Consider the following 25,857-nt stretch of genomic DNA (forward strand, 5'->3'; position numbering starts at 1 on the left):
GCTAATTGTGAGAGAAATAATGGGCCATCCATAACAAGAGTGGCAGCAGCCGGATTGAGTGGAGAGTGTCATCGCAGAGATAAAGGGTCTTTCCTTCTATCTTCCACCCTTCCAGGTGAGCCCAAATGGTATCAACCTTATCTTTTTCCTTTTACTTTTAATCCATCAAAAGGTTATTTTACTTTTCATAATTGGCTCTCATGATGCCCAGAAATGCATGCAAGTTATTCGTTTGGAGGGTAAGTAAACAATAGTACTACTACCACTGATGTCCGTCCCCTTGGAAGGAGGGAAAGAAATTTTAGTACAATTCTACCACAACAAATGTCCCCTACACTTTGAATCAACAATCATTCAAGTCAAAACCCAAACTTATCAGTAATAGAAATAGGGTCATGGAAACCAGTCAAATCAATTTAAGCCCTATGAAAACCAATACAAAAATTATGTCTACCTAGCTTAATATGTGGTCGCATTAATGCATATTACTTTACTAGTACATTAGTCCAATGTTTAGTATATTACATAAACTTCAATATATATTTTATTCCATTTGGTTTTATCACTTTTTTTTTATCACTGAATATGTAAATTAACTCACTAATTGGATTAACTGTGTGAGGTTATTCCAGCTTACTAATGGTTTTGATTTGAATCCTATGTATAACGAGCTATTTCTACCCAAAAGAAATTATCTCAGGTTTTATTACAAGAAATCTTACTTGAATTGAATAGGTAATTCGAGCCGTATTTGTATTGTACATGACCCAAAATCATCAAAACCATCAAGGACTAGGTACAAAACAGCTTGTTACTCTAGTCAGTTATGTTATAAAAACGATTTTTCTCAGTGACAAAAATGTTACACAAACAAGGCTTATCTAAGCAAGTTACATGGTTGAATATATCTATCTACATTTCATCAATGATGAATATGATACAAAATACGACTATGGGTGTACCAAAGCTGTTTCATGTACATCTGTTGAGCGAAGTAGTCAGTTATCTGAGTATTGGAGTAAGCCAAAATCACAGCCTTCCCAAGACACAGCACAGTGTTGCCTTTTCAATTTCATTCTTTTTACAATATCAGTGGTTAATATTTTTTTTATTCAACTCCTGGTGTGACGATCTTTGTCAAGATCATCAAACTCCCATTCACTTATCTCTTCTGCTGAGTCATCTTCACTTAATTTATCAAGTTCTATTTCTATTTCTGATCTTCCAGGCATTATTGAGAAAGAGTTTTTTCTCACTACATCTTGCTTGTGTTTTTTAGCCGAGGGAGGAGAAGGAGTTCTGGAGACTATTTGACTTGATGGTGTTTCTGACCTTTCAGTTGGAATCTCAAGTTCCATTTTTGGCCTCTCAATAGATTCAAATTCGTCTTTTATTTTCTCAATGGCATCAAACAGTTGTGTCACCTTGTCGCTGTCTTTTCTATATCAAAATTGTAAATGTTAAAGGGAAGAAACATTTATATATGTATGTTAATATGGAAAAAGAAAAAGACAAGAGGCCAGGGAAGAAAGAGAGAAAGACACAACATACCTGAAAATGCCTTCCTTTTGAATGTGATATTGCTTGTTAATGGTGTCCACTATATTCAGAGTGGCTAAAAACTAACAAGTAGAATAAGAAATAAGCATTTGTATAAGACCACAAAATCTGGCACAACAGTTTGACTGAATTTAGCCCTATCATGTCATCTCACAAATAAAATTATCTTCTAAGAGAGGCCTGATACATGTTCACTTCACATATAGTGATATAAATCAACATTGAAAAGAAAGATACCTTGGATTCAATATCCAAGTATTCGTCTTCAAGCTTTTTCCTTGGATTTGCTAATTTCAAACCTTCATTGTCTACTATTGATGACACCGGTAACCTGATATAAAAATCAATGGTTGGAAGCATGGTTTTTACCCAATAGACAATTCAGAGAGGCATGACACCATACCCTGGTCTGAATCTTAAATTCTCCACAAGTATTCTTATTTGAGTAACAGACGAAGCCAATTTTTCCTGACATATAAGCAAGCCGGTGATCAGAAGATTCGGAAAATGCAGTATGATAAAGATAATGATCAATCTAGGGTGATTTGTTACCTTGTAAGAATGCAGAAGAGGAACCACCAAATCCACAAAATGATAACCATATCTCTCCAGTTCAGCACTTTTATGTGCAATAAGAAAATAGACAATACGAATATTAATAAATGAAAACATGCACTTTGCAAAGCAATTTGCATAATAACTTTGAAATTTGTTATATCTCCACATTTATTTGATACTATTTGTTTGCCAATGCGATTAAACTACAAAACATACTTGACCTCCTCATCCTTTCTCTTTATTTCTGAAACTTGGAAGACCCATGTGCTCTCTAGAAACTTGATCCATCTATCAACAACCGTCGCTTCTACTGTATAAGAACCAATGGCTCGCACCATCTCATCTTCCTGATATCAGAAAACTTTATGACAATAAGACAAATAACAAAATGCATTATATCATATTATTGATTCTAGGCTAAATGAGAGATGAAAGAAACAGTTTTCAATTATGAGAAACTTACTTCACAAGAAGTACAAGTAGTTTTTCACATAAAGGTTATTGATATGAAAAAGTGACAGTTGACTAAAACTTATAGCTGTCCACAATTTAACAAATGTCCTATACACTAATAACCCCCTTCAACTCAATTGGCTGAAAATTAGAAACAGGTTCTTATCTACAATAGGGATATGATAAACTTAAAGCTTCTTAGCTAAAACTTTCTCTTTAACAAAGAATATATCAATTTCCATATGTTTAGTTTTGAAGAACTAGATTATGAGTAGCTACTACAACACTTTGATTATAACTGCACAGTGCTGGAATGAGAGAGGAAATTGATAATTCAATTAAAAGTGTTTGAATCTAGGTAGGTAACTTCAGCAGTAGCGTGAGCAAGACAACGATATTCAGCTTCCGTGGACGATCTAACTACGACGGTTTGTTTCTTGAACCACCAAGAGGTTACTAGGTTTGCACAAAAATAAATCATTACACCTGGTGCAGAGGCAATCATCAAACAGAGGCCCAAACAGCATTAGAAAGAGTTTTAGTGGAAAATGGTTGTGAAGAAGGAGCAACTTGAAATGTAAGAATGATGCACAAAACCCTTTTAAGTGTGTCAAAATATGCTTAACAACCATCCAATGAGAATTCATAGTATTTGTCATAAATTGACAAACTTTATTCACAGCATAACTCTACTTTGGTCGTGTAATGGTAACATATTGGAGCACCAGCAACTAATCTATAAAGAGTAAGATTGTTGAAAAAATTTTAGCAACCTTTTGAAAGTTTGCAATGAGATATCATAGGAGAAGACACAAATTGAACTTCAATAATCTTAGAATGTGTTCTTCATCTACTTTCTTCTCTTAGACATTAAACTTCTTCAACAGATATACATATTCTTTTGTTTTAATCCTTCTTTTATATTTTTTTCATTTAGTCAACTCCTCTTTCGTCAAATCTGAAGTAAAACTTTTGTCTTGCATATAAATTTGAATATTTCTAGGTTGTTTGCATATTTAATCACACAAAGTTTGTTTTCAAAAGACACCACCTTATAACATTTCTTTAATAGTTGAGCAATACTTTACAAATTTTGATTAATCTCAAAAACATACAAGACATCAAAAATTAATTTAACACCTGAATGAATTTTAATTGCAATTGTTCCTCTACTTTTCACAACAATTTGTTCACCATTCCCTACTCTTACTTTAGAAATATCATATTTGTTGAAATCTTTAAAAAGTTCTTGATCATAACTCGCGGTTTGTACAACCACAATCAATAAGCAACCATTGTAGATTTGTTGGTTGTAAAACATGATGTTGCAAGAAGTAGTTCCTTTTCTGATTCGTCATCAACAATCTTGACAACTTCTTGGAGATGTTGGGATTTGCATATCTTTTCTATATGTCCCATTTGACCATATTTCTGACATTTTACATTTGGCCTTCACCAACACTTGTTGTGTTGATGATTATTTTTGTTGCATAATCAGGAGAATTATGTTATAATTAAGTGCAGATTCCATTTTATATTTATTAGGACAGATTTGTTAGTGATTTGATTTTATTTGATTTGTACAGCTTTAAACACTCATTATTTCTGACTTTCATTGCCTATTATTTCTTTCCTTAATTAGGTTGCAAAATAGTCTATAAATAGAGACTGTAATCACATTTGTAAGATATCTCAGAAATATATTTCATCTATTTCTTTCCACTTGGTATCAGAGCTCCTGATCTGGGAGACTCTGCTTCTGCAATTTTATTTTATTTTTAGCCGCCTTCATTGCTGTAATCATTTTCCTTGACAGCCTTCATTGCTGTAATCATTTTCCTTGGCAGCTTTCATTGCTGCAATTTTATTTATTTTTGGACAGCCTTCATTGCTGCAACTTTCTATTTTCCTTATCTTTTCTCCATTGACCACCACCATCACCTTGCACCATTGACCGTTACTGCCACCACCATTGACCGCCGCTGACCACCACCACCGCCGTCGCTCGCCGGAAACTGCACCGCTCGCCGGAACTGCAACTGTTCGCCGGAAACCGCCATCGGAAAATTTTTCCGGCAGATTTTTTTTTTGTGAACAAGATAAAATTTTGCCAATCTGAAAAACTCAATTGGTTTTGAGCTCTCATGGACTCCCTTAGTAAGCCATCTAGCTATTGTTCCTTTACTATGAGTGGTAAGACTTCTAGTTTTTTATCCTTTAATGCTTCTAGTACTGAAAATATCTGGATTATAGACTCTGGTGCTACTGATCATATGACACCTCATTCCTCTTCTTTTTCATCCTACACTGCTTTATCTGGTAACCCATATATTACTGTTGCTAATGGTTTCACTACCCCCATTAATGGTCGTGGTAACATTCACCTTCAACCTTCATTTCCTTTAAAAAATGTGCTTCATGTTCCCAAACTATCCAATAACCTCTTGTCTATTCAAAAGATTACCCAAGATTTAAATTGTGCAGTGGTATTTTTCCCCTCCCATTGTGTTTTTTAGGATCTTGCCACGGGGAAGACTATTGGAATTGCTAAAGAGCAGGGCGGGTTATATTATTTACAGCATGAAGAAAGTAAAAAGTGTGCTAGACTACAGGCACACACTTCTAATCTTCAGCAAGGTCGTGAATCTTGGTCATCCTCTCAGATATGGCTTCAACCCAGACGTCTTGGTCATCCTCCATTTAGTACCCTAAAGTCCTTATTTCCTGTTGTATTTACAAAAGTGTCTGCTGAGTCATTTCATTGTGATGTTTGTTAGTTTGCTAAACACCATCGGACAACTTTTCCTCCCAATGGTAATAAAAGTTCTAAACCTTTTGATCTTATTCATTCAGATGTATGGGGACCTTCACCTATTCCTAATATCTCGGGTGCAAAATGGTTTGTTTCATTTATTGATGATTGTACTCGGGTTACTTGGATATTCCTCATGAAAGATAAGTTTGAAGTTTTTCACTTATTTGTAAAGTTTTACAGAATGATTCAAACACAATTTGAAAGTCCAATTAAGAGATTGCGTTCTGATAATGGAAGAGAATATGTGAACCAAAACCTTTCCAAGTTCCTTCAAGAAAATGGATTTGTTCATGAATTAACCTGTGTGGACACTCCTCAACAAAATGGGGTTGCTGAAAGGAAAAATCGTCATCTCCTTGAAGTTACTCGAGCTTTACTTTTCCAAACATCTGTTCCTAGATCTTACTGGGGGGAAGCAGTCCTAACTGCCACTTATTTGATTAATAGATTACCCTCTCGGGTTCTAGAGGGTGTTACTCCTATTCAGGTTATGACCACATTCTATCTTTCTATTCCCATGTTGAATAGTCTTCAGAATCGTGTCTTTGGTTGTCCTGCTTTTGTCCATGTTCATAGTCCTTATCGGGGTAAGTTAAATCCTCGCGCCATCAAATGTGTCTTCATCGGTTATGCCCCCAACAAAAAGGGGTACAAATGTTATCATCCTCAAAGTCGTAAAGTTTATATTTCCAAAGATGTCACCTTCCATGAAACAGAGTCTTTGTTTCCCAATTCTCAGCTTCAGGGGGAGAGTATTCAAGAAGCTGAGGACCTTGAGTTGCCACCTTTTCCTTTGTTGCAGGATTTTGTTCTTAGGGAGAATGACAAAGACCCTATGCCAACATCATTGCCAGAGAAGAATAATGAGGACAAATACTTTGGGAAACAATATCAACGAAGGCAACAAGAACCCGTCCTGGTCGAACAGCAACTTCAATTGTCCGAACCGGAGGTAAGAACTCATACCTATGAGACTTTTGAGGACACCTTAAATGAAACTAACCTAGACGATTTACCTATTGCCTTGAGAATAGAAAAAAGATCTTGTGCCAAATATCCTATATCCCAATTTGTGTCTACAGAAAAACTTTCTATGCAGCACCAGAGTTTTCTTTCAGCTATTGATTCTATCAGAATCCCTACATCGGTACAAGAAGCCTTAAAGGATGAGAACTGGATTCGAGCCATGAATGAAGAAATGAGCGCATTAGAAAGGAATGAGACTTGGGAGATTGTAGAGAGACCAAAAGATAAGAAAGCAGTGGGTTGTAGGTGGATATACACAGTTAAGTATAAGTCTGATGGCACACTGGATCGGTATAAAGCAAGGTTGGTTGCAAAAGGGTACACTCAAACCTATGGGATCGATTATGAGGAGACTTTAGCTCCAGTGGCAAAAATGAATACAGTCAGGATTATTCTCTCCCTGGCAGCACACTTTGGTTGGGCAATGCATCAATTTGATGTTAAAAATGCCTTCTTGCATGGAAGCTTGGAGGAAGAAGTATACATGGAGATTCCACCTGGTTATGGTGTTGTTAATGAAGGGAATAAGGCGTGCAGACTTAAGAAGGCCCTATATGGTCTTAAACAATCATCCCGTGCTTGGTTTGGAAGGTTTACTCAAGCTATGGTATCTTTGGGGTACCGACAAAGCCAAGGTGACCATACTCTATTTATAAAACATTCTCATAATGGTAAACTCACTCTACTTTTGGTCTATGTAGATGATATGATTATTACAGGTGATGATGAGATTGAAAAACAAATTTGAGGGAGAGACTAGCTGCTCAATTTGAAATGAAGGATCTTGGGAAGCTGAAGTACTTCCTTGGGATAGAGGTTGCTTACTCGAGACAGGGCATCTTTATTTCTCAAAGGAAATACATCCTTGATCTTCTCAAAGAGACTGGTAAGTTGGGTTGTAAGCCCACTGGAGTGCCAATAGAGCAAAATCATAGGATTGGGAATGATGAGGAAAACCCAAAAGTGGAGAAGACACAATATCAAAGACTTGTGGGAAAACTCATTTATCTATCACACACTAGGCCAGACATAGCCTATGCAGTTAGTGTGGTTAGCCAATTTATGCATGATCTAAGAGAAAGACACTTGCAGGCTGTAAATAAAATTATTATTCAGTACTTAAAAGCCTCTCCAGGAAAAGGATTGCTATTCAAAAAGGGGGAAAACTTATCCATGAAAGTATATACTGATACTGACTATGCAGGATCGATTGTTGATAGGAGATCCACCACAGGCTACTGCATGTTCTTGGGTGGAAATCTGTAACATGGAGGAGCAAGAAGCAAAATGTAGTTGCAAGATCAAGTACAGAAGCAAAATTTAGAGCCATGGCTCAAGGGGTGTGTGAACTCTTATGGATGAAGATCATACTTGATGACCTAAAAATAAAATATGAAGCTCCTATGGGCTTGGCGTGTGATAATAAGTCCGCTATCAGTATTGCACACAATCCGGTTCAACATGATCGAACAAAGCACGTAGAGATAGATCGACACTTTATTAAAGAGAAGTTGGATGATGGTCTTATAGCCACTGAGTACATCCCTTCAAGACTCCAATTGGCAAATATGTTTACTAAGGGACTTCCCACAAAACAATTTGAAGATCTTACTTGCAAGTTGGGAATGATAGATATACATTCACCAACTTGAGCGGAAGTGTTGCATAATCAGGAGAATTATGTTATAATTAAGTGCAGATTCCATTTTATATTTATTAGGATAGATTTGTTAGTGATTTGATTTTATTTGATTTGTACAGCTTTAAACACTCATTATTTCTGGCTTTCATTGCCTATTATTTCTTTCCTTAATTAGGTTGTAAAACAGTCTATAAATAGAGACTGTAATCACATTTGTAAGATATCTCAGAAATATATTTCATCTATTTCTTTCCACTATTTTTCTTACAATAGGGACAAGACAGAAAAATATGATTATTTTTGTTGTTTTGGATCTATTTGCTTCTTTTGTAGTTCTTGACAAGTAAAACACCTTTGATAATATTAAGTAAAGTACCTTCAACAACATGATCTTCTCTCATTAATCTTGTTCTTATTGTGCTTGAAAGGCATGTATCACTTCTGCCAAAGTAATTTTTGACAGATCTTTTGTATTTTTCAACGAAGTAATAGATGTTTCGTATCTCTCTAACATAGTTACCAAAATTTTCTAAATTAGTTTAGAATCCGGAAACTCCTTATCCAATAATTTTAAACACCCAACAATTATTTTGAGTATTCTTTAACGGTCTCGGACTCTTATTAAATTTAGCACTTTCATGTCTCATTTCCTTCATATTCTTCTTTCAAACAGTCCCAAATTTCTTTGGAGGACTTTAGGGTCATGATTCTAGTGAGGATCATTTCTGAAACACCAACAAACAAACATGACTTCACCTTTGCCTTCTTTGTTTTTCTTTCATTTTGACTTTTGATAGGCCATGGTGGGATTTTTAAGTAGCAGATCAACAATATAATCCTCTTCCACAACTTCCCATAAATCAAACCCCTCTAGATAGGTGTTCATTCTTACAACTCATAGATCGTAATTTTCACCATCGAAGAGTGAATAGTGACCTTGAGAAATTTCCTTCTCCTTCCATTCTATAGGTCTAATAAGAACAATGACTCTAGATACCACTTACTAACTTTTTGTGTTTTTGGAAAATATAAGAGATATTTATTCATGTACTCTATGTATACAAAGCAAAAAATGTAATAGAATATCAAAAACTAACAATATCTCAATCCTAAATTTCTAAATTTAAATAATAATTATTTTTATCTTTATCTAAACAATATTTAAATTGAAAAATTTCCTAAAAACTAATTTAAATAAAAGATATCAAGCAAATATTCTTAATAGGAACAGACACTATTTCATAGTCAGTATTACTTTATCAAATATTGATATACTCACCAAGGCTTTCAAAGTTGATGAATGAACATTTCGAGCATGGTGTTAGTTCATCCAATAGTGAGTGGCACAACAACTCCAATGAACTTAACTAAGATAGGCTCTAAATAACTATGATATCAGCTTAGTAAGTGAGTTTATACATAACTCAGCTTCACAAAACCAACTTATAAGATATATATATATATATATATATATATTATGATTTGGCCATTTCCCTAGTTAATGTGGGATCTTCCATGGGAGGGATTGTTAAAAAAAACTTATCTATTTTGTTTTAATTCGTAAATTGAGTTAAAATAAAATAGATAAGTTTTTCTAACAATAAGTAACAAGTTCTTTCATGGCAGGTTCAAACTCTCCATGTTTCGCTTTATATAGTTTTTGGGAGTTTCTTGTTTTTCACCATAGGTTTTGGCCTAGTCCTTCAATATTTGTTTGTATTTTTTTTTATGTTATTTTTCATGTGATAGCATATGATAGTTGAAACATGGACTGTCATCTAACTGAAATGTCAGGTTTTATTATGATGCTTAACATGGGTTTTATAAAATAAAAGTAACAAGGTGGTCCACTGTATCTATAATTACAAACTTGTGCCTTTCGAAACTGTCTCACGATAAGAAAAGAAAGGGAAGAGGTGACTCTAGACAAAGAGGAGGGATTTTCATGTAGTGGTGGTTCAAAACCATCACTGTGTTAATTACACACAAATATAAATATATATATAAATATATATATATATATATATATATTGCTTTGTGTCGGTTTTTAACTGCTAATAAATTTATCATAAAAGAATCAAGGATTAAATACACAATTGAGCCTTAATTTTAATATAGCCCTCTAAACGTGAATATTTATTTGTTTTCATGAAGATGTGAGCCTAGGGCATGAAATAAACTTGTACCTTTGTTTTTAGAAGTGCAATAATTTCATTGCTTGCTTCATCAAATTGCTCTTTTTCTTCTTTTGCATTATGCAGGCGTATACGTGCAGATGTCAACAAGGTGTTGACCTGCACAAATATTCCAAGCTAATATAAGGCAAGCAAAGGATGACACCAACAGATCATAATGAAGACTAAAACCTTTTTCAGTTTGTCTTCAAGCTCGTTTTTCTGCCTCTCAAGTTCTTCAATCTCTATGGATAATTCCTGCAAAATGGCCATTGTATATCTATTTCAAAAATAAGTATGTTTCAGAAGTATGTGGATTCCTCCAAATTTCTTTGGAGACATCATCATTCAAACTCCTACAACTAAAAAAATTGTCCAAAAATTAAAAAATTGTACATTAACATGACTCATGAGAGAATAAAATACATTTGAGTATGACTTTATTAATTTGTACTTCGATCATTATGAATTAAATTTATTTCACAAATAAAAAAATTGTGCTGAGCAAGTTTAACGCATACAACAATTCATATAATTGTAATTTGCTAATTAATAGAGATATTGGCTAATCGGATTAGTTTGGTTTTTTTATTAAATAGTCACTCGAACCAATTACTCGAACCAATGCAATATATTTATAATTTTAACTTTCTCAAATTTAGAAATAAATTACATAATTTTGTTTTTTAAAGTTCAATATAAATTTATTATTATGTTTTTCTATAAATATATTGCATTGCATGTAAAATATAATTAAACAGTAAAAAAACCTTCAATAGACATGCTCATTTATATTGTTAGTTGTTAATTAACTCTAAATATATAACATTGTATCTAAATGCAATAAGTAGTTTAGTTTGGTTCTTTATTTTCATTTATATTCTTAGTTGTTAATTAACTCTAAATATATAATATTATACTTCTAAATACAATAAGTAGTTTAGTTTGGTTCTTGATTTTCCATTCAAAATCTGAACCAAACTGTCTCGTTGAGAAAAATGTATCTAAAAGTAAAAAAGAGGACAAATTCTTCTTACACCCAACCTTTTTGAACCTCCACCCTACATACTTTTAAATTTCTAAAAATATCCTTCATTTTGCAAATGAAAATTCAAAATTGAAAAAAATACATTTTGGAAAAGTAAATCTGGTATAGATTATTGTGTTCTGAAAATAAAAATCCAAAAAAGAATTCAAAAATCAAAATCTCATTCTGGAAAAGCAATTCTGGAATGCAAAAAAAAATTGCAGAAAAATATTCTGGAAAAGGAAGTCAGAAATGTATTTTTATATCTCCCTTTTATTTTATGGGTATTTTTATCATTTCACATTAAAATTGGGTGTCAATTCAAATTTGATAAGGTGATGGAAGTAAGGCCGCTTCTGCCTGCACCTCCATACATTCTTGTGCCACCCTCATAAGTTGTATTCCAAAATGGTCCTTCTGTAAAAAAAAAGTTAAAATATATGAAGTTTATGGTGTGGTGTAGTTTATATTCTGGATTAGCTTCCGAATTATGTAATCTATAAGCTTTTTTCAGATTTGGGATTAGCTTCCGAATTACATGATCTAGAATTCTTTTCTGGATATGAGATTAACTTTCGTTCCAGATTATGTAATCTGAAATACCATTTTTTTTAATATATTCTGGATAACATAATCCAAAATCTATTTCCAAATCGAGATTAGCTTCCAGATTATGTAATCTGAAATTTATTTATTTTTAAATTGCTTCTGGATTCTATAAATCTGGAGAACACTTCTGAATCCGAAAATATCTTCCAGATTATATAATCCTAAATGTTTTTAAAAAGTGAAAAAAACGAAGGACACTCAAACCAATGCAAGAAAAGAGTGGAGGTCCTTGAGGGTGTCGGGGTAAGATAAAATGGAAGAAGAAAGAAGGTGAAAAAGGTGTGTGAGATTTTAAAGGTTAATTTATTTTTTTGCTAAAGGACAAAAAGGTATTTTCACATTTAGTATGGGGTGCCGCAAGAATGTATGGAGGTGCAGGAAGAAGCAAGCAACTTGGAAGTAATGGTTTTGATGGATGTTCGATTTTTTGGACCAATTTAGTTTTGAAGACCTTTGTTTGCTAGCATGGAATGTATTATGTATAGTTCCTATCTAGAAGCAAATTTGCAGTAGCTTTTGTAGAATCTTTCTCTTCAAAGGCTTCTATTACTTTATTTTTAATTTTGTTATTGCTCTCATTGATATTCATGAAGAGGATATCACTATTGAGGAAGATAAAGGTCTCATTCTTGCTTCGGAGTTGCATTTGCAAAAGGTACTGAAAAAAGGTGTCTTCAAATTCAGTGTTTGCTTATTTTGTTTCTCAACCTATGCAGAATGATGTTGAATAAACATTTTCTGCTTTTGAACAGAATTCTAGTTGAAATAATTATAATGATTTTCGTGGTTGATGATGTGGTCGTGAGGCCGTAACAAAGTTCAATCTCAAGTTTTCTTTAAAATTGATCATATAAACTTTACATGCTATCATCGACATTAGCAGCTCCAACCTCTTGCTAGTATGCAACCTTCTCCGTTGTTTCAATTTTGAAGACCAACATGGAATCAATATCTCACCACAATGCACCCAACCCTCACAACATCAGAATCAGTGTTCTACATAGTGAGCTTTATCTGAGCAATTTGGTAAACCACGACGACAAAAAGATAGGCTTTTTACCAGAGATGTTGATTGAAAGCTGACCAAAGATTTTGAGATTGAATATCATGTTTTATTTTTGTTGAAATGTAATGTTATTTTCTTATTATTTCTTCTGTATGTATCCAACTTTAGGGATAGGGTTTAAGATAAGTCAATGTGTTTAGATAATTTAATACTCCTTTCTCCTGCAATTCCAGAGAAACTACCATTTGCAATCTTAATCTTTTTATTTCTAGAATAAGGATAATAAGTTTTAACTAAAGAGGAAAGGTCACTCATGAGATCAAAAGCAGTTGAATTAAAGATCCATGGTACACACATATTGGTGCAGTTAAGAGAGTTGGAGGCACTAAACTTACCTATTTGTGCCAGAGAACCACTAGGAATACTAAACAATGAAATAGAGTTTAACAACCTCATGAGTTCCTCAAGTTTTTCCTTACACAGACGTTTTTTGCCTCATTTGCACAAAATGAGAATCACCGAAAAGGACCCTCTACTCTAGTTTTGGAGCTCTGGAATTTGATCACTGCTTATGGATGAGGAACTATCAGCCATGGGCATGGCTACAAATCAGAGGCACAAAGATTGTGCTCTGATACCAAGTTGAAAATATGAATATTATTGATGACTAATCATGTAGGGTTTCCTCCTTTTTTATAGTGGAGAATTACATCGGGTGAAAGAAGGAAACTAAATCCTAAAAAGGAAGGAAAATGAAAAAAATGAATTACCTAAAATAAGCTAAACTAAAATAGTAAGAGTAATCATACATAAAATGGTATAATTACTAGCTATATAGGAAAACAAATCAACTACACAATCAAATTATTAAGAGAAATATTTCAAAGGATCAAATAGAGATTTAATCCTGTTCTTGCCTAGTGTCAAGAGGTTTGTGTAGGTATACTTCTCCATAAGCACACTTTTAAGAGAGAAAAAAGGAGAAATTAAACAAGTTTTCCTTTAAGTTAAAATTAGTTTATCCATAAACTAATTGTAGAATTTCTCTCATTAGTTTTAAGAAGAGTTTATTTTAAAGAATGCATAAACTAATTTTAGAATATGGAGAGTGTATTTCATTTTTTCTTTATACTTTCCTATTCTAAAAGTGTTTATGAAAAAACTTAACCAAACATGTACTATATCTACAATAAGATAAAACTATCGCTTGCTATTGACGAGAATGTACCTTCTCAACTAGGCTAACCTCGTCAGATTTAGTTACCCGAAAGTGAAGTGCTTCTTCTTTTTGAGATCTGGTTGAGAACAAAGTATGAAACAAAATTTAAGAGAAGAAATCAATTAATATCTGTTTGGTATTAACTCTGAACTAGCCTAACAGCATACATGAGTATCAACGTGTTATAGAGTTACAAAAGGCATATCCATGAAAATGAGCTGAAAGTATGCCAATACCTTTATATGATACTCAACAACGGTGCAAGTGTATGTGCAAGCACAAAACATATAAGAAAGAAACTTTTTTTTCATAATAACTGTTTCTTTGACCTGTTTTCTGAGATGCGGGTCTCTGCTTTTGTGGTAGAATTTGCAAGAGACTCAGATAAAACTTTCAATTTTTCAACCTGCAAGTGATTCAATCATACATCGACAACAGCAAAAAAATGTCACACCAAATGCAGGAAACTACGCATCACTGCACTGGAAATAAAAAAGACTCTTTTTAATTGCATAAGCTGTGAGTATTAATGATGAAAAATACAATACATCATGAAGAAAACATTAATGTATTCTGATACGGTCCATATTACAAATTTGATGATAAAACTTATCTATAAGAGGAGGAAGATGAGGTAGTACAATGCCAATGCACCCAATTAGAACTAAGAAATAATCACATCATTCTAGAAAAAGATAGGGTGTGACTCATGTGAGTTTGTTCACATCATTCTGGAACTATAGAGAATGTTGAATTTATGCCTAACTCAACCTTGCTAAACAAGCTCAGTGACATAAGATTTCCCCACACTTATATACTATAATTTCATCTTATGTTTAGTTAATGTGGGACCTCCTCATGTTGAGGACTTCATGTGTTCATGCCGAGAACATCAAGCGTGTGAATCGAGGGGGACCCAATAACGAGTGGTATGATAGGCCCAAATCTAGACCAAGATAAATTCTTAATGGCCCAGATACCATATCATGAATGACTTTGATACCATATTAAGATAGTCATTTATAAGTGGGGGCAAACTTCATTATTGAGTCCATCCTATGATGATGAGTTAGGTTTAAACTCACTATCTTAATTGGTATCAGATTCATTCATAATATGGTATCAGAGTCTATCCCAGTCCAGATTTGAACCTATTGTGTCACCCGCTATCGGGCCCCCTTGATTCCCACACTCGATGCTCTTGGCGCAAATGCACGATGTCCTCGGTGTGAGGAGGTGTGTTGAGGATCTTATATCAGCTAGAGATAAGACTAATTTACAATATATAAGTGGATCCAAACTTCACCTTATTGAACCGGTTTAATGAAGTTAAGTTAAGCTTAAATTTCACTACCTAATAAGAATTCTCGAAGTACTTAGCGGGTATTGTTCCTCTTTTATTGCCATATTGTATAAACTAAATATTAATACAATCTCTGGTTGTTGATACGAGCCACTCAGACTTACTATAATACAAAAATAAGTGTTGCTTGGCACTGATTTCCTGATACCTATCATATTCTGATCTTAAAATTCCCAGCTTATAGTAAAGAGTTGATAAAAATTAAGCATACATATTCTGAGCATTCTTGAATTAAAGTAATAGATCTTAGACAAGCCCTCTTTTTTCAGTCTTTGACTAGGTATCTCGCAGGCTTAGGTGTGAGATTAATGCCAAGTGGTTACATTGAATCGTGATTACAAGATTCAGATCCCTAACATTGTATGTGAAGTTTTCCTAGGGTCAAAGTTCAATATTATCTCAAGCAACCACTATTAGATTTCAAAGCCCCTTGAACAATGAATAGAATGAACAATTTTGCATAATACAATATCAAATTTGAATGGTTTATACATTCTTTTCAATGAAGCTTGGAGAAACAATTACTAGCAAGGATATGATGCTGCAACAGTAAAAGAGATTAACTAAACAAAAACTACAGAAAATCACTTGTGAAGGACCTTTTCAGTATGAAGCTGTGGAGAATCACCATAGCTAAAGTATTTCTTTTCCAGTAAGAGTTCCTCCAACTTAGAACACATTTGAATAACTTTTACCATATCCTCATCAACAACCTGAAATTAAACCAAAATGCTTAATTGTCACTAATGTATAAATATACAAATAAATGCACAATCTTAAATCTTTTAAAAGTTGCCTAAAATATCCTCATAAACCATATATGAAGCTCATGCATAGTTCAATCTAAAGGGACCGAAAGAGAAATTAAGTGTAAAAAAAGCATTCATTAAATTAGGAAAGCTTTGAAGTTTATGATAAATCAACCTAGAAACACTCTGATATAAAATATCCCCATGCACCACCATCACAAATCATAAGATATACATGACAACAATAAGAGTGCCCATGAGCAAGTGGATGAGAATGCAGTTCTGCCATTGCATCGAAGGGTACAAGAAAAGGAAGCTCACCTCTATTTTTGCAGCAGTTGTCTCTTCAGGTGCATTTTCAAAATTTCCACCTTGGTTCCCTGCCTTCATATTCTCAATGTTTTCCTTCAACTTACACGCTTCAACTTCTATTCTGAGAAAGGAGAATGTATCACATACAGTAGGAGAAAAGACTAATTATACTTGAGTCATAAAAATGGTGTGAAACATTCTAGATGAGGAAGATTACACAGCGTCTATGGAGCTGGGTAAAATCTTTTAAAAAAACATGGCATTGGTTGAAAGTTTCAGAATCCCGTAATTTATTCTAGATTTAGAATTCCTTTAAATGTTTGATTAAATATTAAATAGCAAAGTATATTCAAGGAGCATTGGTTAATTTCTATGGCTCGGTAAGCACATAAAGGCAAACAAATACTAATTAGGTAAATAAAAGAAGCCTTGAATTTGTTATTTAAACAGTGTTGTATTTCAGACACATTGACCAGTGTATACATCACAGTAAAAACTATTATTCGTGTATTAAAACAACAAGGGATGCTCCAATTGATCAAACATGAACAGAACAAATATTTATAAGGAAATGCTGTTGATGACCCTACCTGCAAGGTTAACAATGGCTGTAAGTATCGGTATGCAATAACTCATACATCAGAAAAGTTCGCATATACACATGAGTATTCTTATTGAAGAAAGAATGGTATACATTTATGTGATATAATCCTTATTTCAATTACACCTAAGGAATGTATATACATACAAAGCATTACAGGGATGACCCCAAACCCATGTACAAAAGAGTATGATATGCACCAAGTTTCTTACATATACAATCAATCTTAGGGCTTTTAGTGAAGATATATGTTCACTGATCATTGGAATTAACAAACTGAGTGATAATGTCTCCAGGATAAAATCTTTTTCTTGAATGAAGTGGCAATCTATTTTAATATGTGCGGTCCTCTCGTGAAATACTGGATTTGAGGCAATTTGAATAGCAACATGGTTATCACAAATGAGACATCCGTATAACTTTCAGATCTCAGTTCTTTAAGCAATGGTTTGAGTCAAATAAGCTCAAAAGATTAGAAGCATCGCTTTATACTCTGCTGCTACACTAGATCTTGCCACCACACTATGCTTCTTGTTTTCTCAAGAGATCATTATTACTCATATAAAAACAATATTCAGAAATGCTTCTCCTGAGTATCCCACAACTTGAGTAAGATTATTAAGTCCATAAAGCAAAAAGTTTTTTTGGGACCCCTTTAATGTACTTTAAAATACAAATGAATTTATTCCAATGTCCTACACATGGAGAATTAAGAAACTAACTCACCATAGTGATCACAAATGAGATGTCAGGACAAGTGATTGTGAGGTAGTTCAATTTTTCAACCAGTCTTATGTATCTCTTACGATTTGAAAGTGACTCACCCAACCCAGTAAAACTTTAGCATTGGGATCCATAGGTGTGTCAATGGGTTTGGAATTCATTAGCCCAATCTCATCTAAATATCCAATGCATATTTCCCATGGGAAATAATTACTTCAATCCCCAAGAAGTACCTCAGTCTGTTGAGATCTTTTGTCTGAAAATGATGACAAAGTTGTTGTTTTATTTGGTGAGATGACATGGTAATCACTACCTGTAAAAACAACGTCATCAACATACGTTATTAGGTAGATACACCCACCAATTGAATGAAGATAAAACACAAAATGTTCAGCTTCGCTTCGAGTCATACCAAACTGTTGCACTGAATCTACTAAACCATGTCTTGGGAGACTGCTTAAGACCATACAAAGATTTGCGGAGAAGACATACTAAACAAGAAGACTCCCTTTGAGCAACAAACCTAAGTGGTTGCTCCATATATATTTCCTCCTACAAATCACCACGTAGGAAGGCATTTTTCACATCCAACTGGTAGATGGGTCAACGTTGAAAAGCATCCATGGTTAAGAATAATCTAACAAAGTCTAACCCGAATATCTAATTATAACCTTTTTCTACCAAGAAAACTTTGAGTCGATCAACAATGCCATTAGGGCTAACTTTGACGCATTAACAACTGACTTCCCAAGAGGTAAAAGAACAAGATTCCAAGTACAATGTTCTAAAGAGAATACAATTCATCAAGCATGACTTGTTTCCACCAAAGTGAGCTAAGGCATCACCTATAGTTTTAGAAATAGACATAGAGGAAATGGAAGAGACAAGTGTAATGGGAGGAATACAACCAACGATAACTCAAAGTGACACAACGAGGAGAAGGATTTTGAATAGAGTGTGTACCTTTACGAAGGGCAATAGAAAGATCATGCTCAGGAGGAAAGATCAGAGGAGGTGGCATCAGAGTATAGTCGGTAGTTGTCCTAATAAGAAGGCGTGAATGTTTCCTATAATGATAAACCTGGTAATGAGGCTGAGATGGTGGATCAGTTATCATGGGTTGAATTGAAAAGGGTCTCTTTTCAGATCCTGGTATGTCCACGCGAGCACATTTTTTGACTATCTGGAGCTACACCGATATGTTTGTGGGATTAAAGATAAGAGGGGAAAAATGGTGGTTTGGGAAGTCTTAAAAGGGAAGGAAATTGACACAGAGTAGGGAGAAGACTCGAAGAAGGTAACATCATTTGAAATCAAATAACAACGAAGGGAGGGTGAGAAACACTTATATCATTTTCTAGACCAAGGGTAGCCTAAGAAGAGACACTTATGAGATATGGACAACAGTTTATCAAAACCAAGACTAAGATTGTGAACAAAATAAGTCGATCCGAAGACACGAGGAGTTAAACGGTGGAGATATTAATGAGGAAACCAAATACAGTGAGGTATTTGATTGTTGAGAACGGAACATGGCATGTGATTGATAAGATAGCACGCCGTTAAAACAACATCACCCCAAAATTGTTGACGAACACAACCGTGAAGTAAAAGGGTTAATTTGTTTCAATGAGGTGTCTATTCTTGCACTTTGTCAACCCATTTTGTTGAGGGGTATATGCACATAAGGTTTGATGAAGAATATCAAAACCGTGAATTCCTGAAAAGAATGGGAGAGGTATTCACGAGTGTTATCACTACAAAAAGTACAAATAAAAATACCAAACTGATTTTTAACTTCATTATTGTGTCGTTAGAGATTCTATGATCAAGCATTAGACGATCATGCCCTTCTAGCCACCCTTTTGGCGATGTCCCCAATAGACGGTGACTTGGCCCTAGACGATCAGTGTTAATTGATGGATCGGCTCTTGATGACCGTTTTGCTAGAGATCGCCCTATGGGCGAATGCCCATCAATCTCGACTATATTCGCAGTGTAATATCTTATTACTGAGATTTTCGCAAAAACCCTCAACTGACCCCTAAAACCCTCAACTGATAGGTATTCGTTTTCTGTTGCGCGGATTTGGCTTGTTGTTATGAAATTCTCTTGGCAAGGTGTGAATCGACTATAAAAAAGGACATAGTTAAGAAAAATGAACAAATTTTTTATTTAAACAGAGAAATTATGGAAAAAACTTTCATTGATCTGGGAAGAGAATTCTTATTCCACTCTTTACCCGAAACAATTATAAAAAGAATAAAATATGAAAAACAATTCAAACAATGTTTCATTAAGAATAATCAAGTACATTGAGAATAATTATCAATGAATGTTACAAAATATTGAATCCTAAAGTGGATGTAACATGACTTATGCCCGAAATACCCAAGTGATCTAAAGCAAAAGAAGAAAAAGCTCTATTTGGGACACTCCTAGGAAAAAGAGCTACAACTATGTTTGTCTAATTGACATGAGTCATATGACAAGGTAGAAAACTTAGACAGACACACTACAAAATGTTGTAGCTTGGCAAGGCTAGGATAACCTAATTAAGCATAGATGAGAGAATGAGAATCAACCATCAAGTCAACATGAGAAGAAGTCTGGAAGATGATAGAGACCATGAGACTCACATTAGATGTCAATCATCCAACCTAAACTTCGATCCTACAAGAGAGCAGAGTTTTTAGTAAAAGAGATAATACAATCAAAGGAACGAGTAAGACGACTAAGGGATAATAAGTTAAATGGAGTCCCAATAATAAAGAAGGGAGAAGGTGAACAGTACCAACACCATAGTGACAAAAGATAAATAAAAGATGAGGAAAGAGAAAAGAGAAGAGACTTGTTACCAAACATATAATCAGTGGCACTGGAGTCAAGGACCTAAGGCTCAAGGGAGGAGGAGTGAGTGAGACCAACAAATGAATTGGTTGTGTGCATACAAAAAAGGTAGTGGAACTAGAGATTTGACCTTCCTCATACATTTGAGGAAGTTGTGGAAAAGAGTCAGATATCCAAAAGCATTAGATGAGGTGTCACCAAAAGAAGGGGGAACAAATGGAGTTGTTCAGGGAACAACATGCAATGCATAAGATCGGTTAATTGTGCAATTGAGCTTGTGGCAGTGGTCACACTTGAGATTACCTTTGCTAGGCTTGCGAGAGTGATTACGATCATCATGTTGAGATACAAAATCCTAGGAATCACTATGAGGGATCACTGAAGGTATGTTAGTAGGTAACAAGCCCAACACATGCAATAGAGTGGACCAAGCAGAATTTAATATGCGTACAGTAGAAGAACTCAAATTTGATCACGAATTGATGAAAACTCGTTAGGAAGATAAAGAAGGTTTGGAGTTGTTCAAACTGTCTATTGAGTTTTTAGAGATAAATGACTAAAATGTCTTAAAAGTTGTGATGATATAGCCTTTATGGCCTCTCAAAAATACTGTGAAGGCAATCGTCATGTTGATAATCTTGCCAACATTGGAACTAAAATAGATTAGACTTTAATTGATTTGATATTTTACCTTCTATCCTTAGTTTATATGCTTTTTCGTAATAAGTATCAACTCCTAGACTTTAGATTTTATAGCTTTTTTCTTTGGGAGGGTTGTTATTGTTTCTTTACATGGGTTTGGTTTAGTTCCCCCATGTTTTGTGTATCCATTTTTTTCCTCTTTTATACATCTTTCCATGTAATGGCATATGATTATTAAACCTTGGGGATGTCAACCTAGTTGGAATGCTAAGATTAATAGTGATGCCCTTGGCATGAGCGGCAATAAGAGGCAACAGTTCGTTGAACTCATGTAGGAAACCATGAACTTTGCCTATGTACTCAGCCACGGAGCCATCAATACGTTTAGGAGTGATGATACTCAAGAGATTTTAACAAAATGCCATAAAGGCGTTGAGTATCATTGGTGTGCAACAATCAAACATGTTCCCAAACCCTAATATGTTTCATGGGCATAAAATATTTTTGGGGTCGTCAATTGGAAATGGTAACGCCTGCAGTAGCGGACAACAATAGACGACGATGACAAGCACAAAATGGTATACATATAGTTCTCTTTTATTTCAATTAGCACAACTAAGGAGCCTATATACATACAAAGCATTACATATGGATGGGCCCAAGCCCATGTACAAAAATTATCTAACTTTGATTAATGAATAAAATATACAATAATAAAAAAAACAAGATTAACAATCAAGAGTGAGAATTATTTTCTAAGATTTTTTCTATCAAATCATATCATATCTCTATTTGATGGAATCAAATCATATGTCCAACCAACATAATCAAATTATATATTTAACACTCTCGCTCAAGTTGGAGCATATGTATCATATGAGACAAGTTTGTTGTTAAAAATGTCACCAACTCAAGATCTCTTAGCATGAGTCAATTTGTTACTAGAACTTATAGAGTAAATAATTACAAAGCTATTAGATATTTCCCGAACATGACTTTCTCCATGTCAAAGTTACAATTAATCTTCAGTATGTTTCATCTTTTTAAATCATATATTTAACAGTACATCCACTATTATATAAAACAAAACGCAAGTTCAAACAAGCACCACTAAAGTTATATATGCTTAGCAACAACCTCATAAGATCAGCATTTACTTTCAGCCCTGAAATTGCACTTTGTACATATTGAAGCAACTCTTCTCGCTTGGCCTGTTAAAATGTAAGGCAGATAGGGAAAAGGTATATGGTACAAAATAACAGCATATAAATCCAGTAGAATTCTTCAAAAATGTGTAGAAGTTCAATACTTTTGCAAATTCAAAGGTTGTGACTAGAGCACATATTGCATGCAATAAATCAAGATAAGTCAGAAGACAACTTCAGGCAACAAAATTAACAAGATCTTTGTCGTTATTCTTAAATAAGGAAGAGACATCATACAACAACACATCAATAAATTGTAATACATCTTCATTAATACCAATTAGTGTTTCATTCCTTTTCTCACTCTTCCTTCATATACTTAAAACTCCATAATTTCAATACATCTCAATAATTTTGAGCTTCACACCGATTAATAGATAATATGATCAAGATAGAACCAAGAAAAGTTTTTCTAGTCACATTTGATATGATGTATCAATGATAATGAGTGTCAAATTTAACAAAACAAATTGACTTGCGATGTAAATTTACACCTACTTATATATTATAATTTGCTCATATTTCTAATCGATGGGAGAACTCCTACACATCCCCTCGCACCAAGAACTGGGCATCTCAAACATGGGACTGCATATTTAAGAGTGGTTTGATAGCAACCTGATGACAGATGGTACGATAAGTCCAACAAATAGGCTTTGATACTATATTAGAAAATGGATTTTAAACCTAATTCAACCTCACAAAATCAGGTTGCAAGGTAAAGTTACACCCACTTACATATTATAACTTGGTCATAGTTGATATTGTTAGGTTTTCTGTAATGACAGAAAGAAAAAGGCTTTATTCATCCCTGAGTTCATTGAATTTCAAAAGAAAACGAGTATACAAAGGAGTCTACTCCTTTCACACTGGAAATTGTCCAGTTTGTATCTAACCAAAATCTGCATGCCTTCCTAAGAGAGGCCTTATTTATGGAAGGCAAATGCAAACAACTAGGCCAACTAACTAACTATTACAAAAATCTAACTAATAGGTCAAAGGATAAAAGAAGGTTTAACTCCTATTTTTATCCCTTTTGCTATAATACACTTTTAATGTCCTATTTGTATCCTGTGGTCTAAGAGATATGGATGTCCAACAGTATATATAAACCATAAACAAATAAATATACAAGACAAAACCAATTCTAAAATCATTACCAGAACTTCATCTTCATATCTAGAAAATGCTTTTGCCAAATCCTGTACACTGGATAACAAGGCAGTATGTTCTTCCTTTCCTCCTTTAATACAGAGTCTGTACAAGTATAGCCATGCCAAAACAGAAGCAGTTTTTTAAGCAGGCTATTTCTATTATGTCAACAAGCAACTGTGTTCTACCAATATTTAGCTTCAGATATATCAGTTTAAGAAAATAAATTGTAGAGACAGAGTCAAAATTACCCATATAGCTCTGAAATTAGTGAAACTTCTTCCTCATTCGGTGCATCAAGAATCTGAGTTACACAAAAGAGGTAACCTGCGGTTAAGTTCCATAAATCAGCAAATATAAAGCTCAGCCTCTTATATAATATCACTGAAAACAGACAATTTATAAAGAACTGTATCATAACTCACAACACCATAACTTTTTCACAAGAAAAAAATAGTAGTTTGAAGATTAAGATATATTAGGAATCTCCCATTCAATAGCCTTCAATTAAAACTAAGTAATATACATTTTTATTTTCATTTGGGAAGTACAAGCAAGCTCTCAATTTGATTGCAATTTCATACAAGTATACACTGTCAAACCTAACCCATGGAACATAGAAATCCTCTAGTAATACTAATCCAAAACTTGCATTGTAGTAATTATAGATTGCATTTCTCAACTCACCATTGACAATGTTATGCCCTCAAGAGCAAGACTGGAAAGAAAGACATCCCGGAAATTTTTCAGTTCATCCACATCATCAGGGTCTACATAGTAAATCTGTCCATAGTTATATACTATGAGCATGAATTACTAAAAGGTAAAGAATAAATAACAACAAAAGTAACAAAAACTTTGTTTTTGTGAAATGCTGAGGCAAATGCAAAGAAGTGACCTAGCTTAACATAGTGAAGCCAAAATTGTAAAAGCAAAATAAACAGAAATAATAAAAACAGCAAGAGTTTCACAAACCAAAGTAGGTTGCTGTGTAGGTGAATCCTTGAATTCATCATGAAGAAACTGGGAGTCTGCATCTTTTTCATTGGTGTCTACATCTTTTTCATAGGTAGCAGTAAGTCTCTCAACTTCTTTTAGCGCAACCAGCCACCTTCGTAGCAACTGAACTCTCTCTATCCCTCTACACGAAATAGAAACTTCCTCTAACCGTTTTACAGTGTGCCTGAAGCTTTGCATGTTCCGAGTCACCTTTTCATTATAACCATTCATATTTCAGACACACATTTAAGGAAAAGGAGAAAACCTAAATACACTGATTTTGGTGATGTTTTTACTATTCTTCTATCAGAATTGAAGTTTTATTTATATAATTTGCATAATCCTTTAAGGTAAACTTCTATTGTACTTCAACTCCGATAGAAAAAGAGCACACAAACAACACTTGGTGATTTATCTCAATTTTGTCCTGGGAAAGAGCGTAACAGGCATGCACTATGAGTGAAAAAACTTTCAATCAACAAAAATCATCCTTAATTTGATTTTGAATTTTATGATAATTATTATTGTAAAAGTTAATACCATTTGTGATTGAGATGGCTGTGCATGTATTATTTATTCAAGAGAAAAAGACCCCAAAAACAACTAAATAAAAACCGCAAAACATGACCCTTTTAAGGCCCAGCCCAGAGATTTCTTACACTGCAAGGTACCATTTAGCAAGGTGAAACCTTCTCCCGAACCCAGAATTAAAAACCAAAAGGGCAAATGAAGTTTGAAAGTTTCAGGAAAAGGGGTAGTTACAATGCGGTCCTGAATGATTCTGGCGCCGCCGGCGACAGCGTTGCTTGCATGGAGCACGACGGTGTCGGTGTAAGTGCGAACGGCACGTCGGATATTGCCACCTTCCACCGCCTTGTTCACCGCCGATCTTACCCATGACATTCTTCTTCAGACTTCGCCAACTTTTTCTTCTTCTTTTTTCTTAACGATATATATATGAATGTGTATATAAATTCTCTTGCAATTTTTCCCTGTGTATTGGTGTGTTGTGATTAAGGAAAATGAAAAGGGAAAAGAAAGTTTTTTCAATGGAAGTTGAGGAAGATAGTTATTGTGGCACGTGTGAAAAATGATGCAATGGCGAAGAGAGAAGAGGGAAGAGAGAGAAGTAGCGAAAGAAAGAAGAAGTCAGCTTTTGTTTTGGTGGCATC

General features: G+C 34.2%; 1 protein-coding gene and 1 long non-coding RNA gene across 2 annotated transcripts; one reads left to right on the forward strand and one right to left on the reverse strand.

Moving 5' to 3' along the window:
- Positions 1-1,576, forward strand: LOC137829731 (uncharacterized). The gene is made up of 2 exons (XR_011084065.2): positions 1-128; positions 1,280-1,576. It is a non-coding gene; the product is annotated as an uncharacterized LOC137829731 (long non-coding RNA).
- On the reverse strand, positions 991-25,857 carry LOC137829730 (uncharacterized). Its single transcript, XM_068636617.2, has 18 exons — positions 25,448-25,857; positions 24,662-24,895; positions 24,374-24,469; positions 23,938-23,990; positions 23,695-23,791; positions 22,467-22,540; positions 16,523-16,634; positions 16,052-16,165; positions 14,419-14,495; positions 14,099-14,165; positions 10,421-10,486; positions 10,241-10,348; positions 2,335-2,465; positions 2,113-2,179; positions 1,964-2,028; positions 1,798-1,891; positions 1,552-1,622; positions 991-1,440 (listed from the first exon to the last, which is right to left on the reverse strand). The coding sequence occupies exons 1-18, from the start codon at positions 25,586-25,588 to the stop codon at positions 1,113-1,115; spliced, it is 1,995 nt and encodes a 664-aa protein (XP_068492718.1). The 5' UTR covers positions 25,589-25,857; the 3' UTR covers positions 991-1,112.

The sequence above is a fragment of the Phaseolus vulgaris genome, chromosome 7, assembly GCF_051622355.1.
Source record: "Phaseolus vulgaris cultivar YP4 chromosome 7, ASM5162235v1, whole genome shotgun sequence".
Taxonomy (NCBI): Eukaryota; Viridiplantae; Streptophyta; class Magnoliopsida; order Fabales; family Fabaceae; genus Phaseolus; species Phaseolus vulgaris.

Bases quoted from the DNA above. Each gene is read 5' to 3' on its own strand.
- LOC137829730 (XM_068636617.2), bottom strand. From the start codon at position 25,588: ATGTCATGGGTAAGATCGGCGGTGAACAAGGCGGTGGAAGGTGGCAAT. The intron at 24,896-25,447 runs GTAACTACCCCT...TATAATGAAAAG, and splicing joins GAATCATTCAGGACCGCATT to GTGACTCGGAACATGCAAAG. The intron at 2,029-2,112 runs GTAACAAATCAC...CTTATATGTCAG, and splicing joins CTCTTCTGCATTCTTACAAG to GAAAAATTGGCTTCGTCTGT.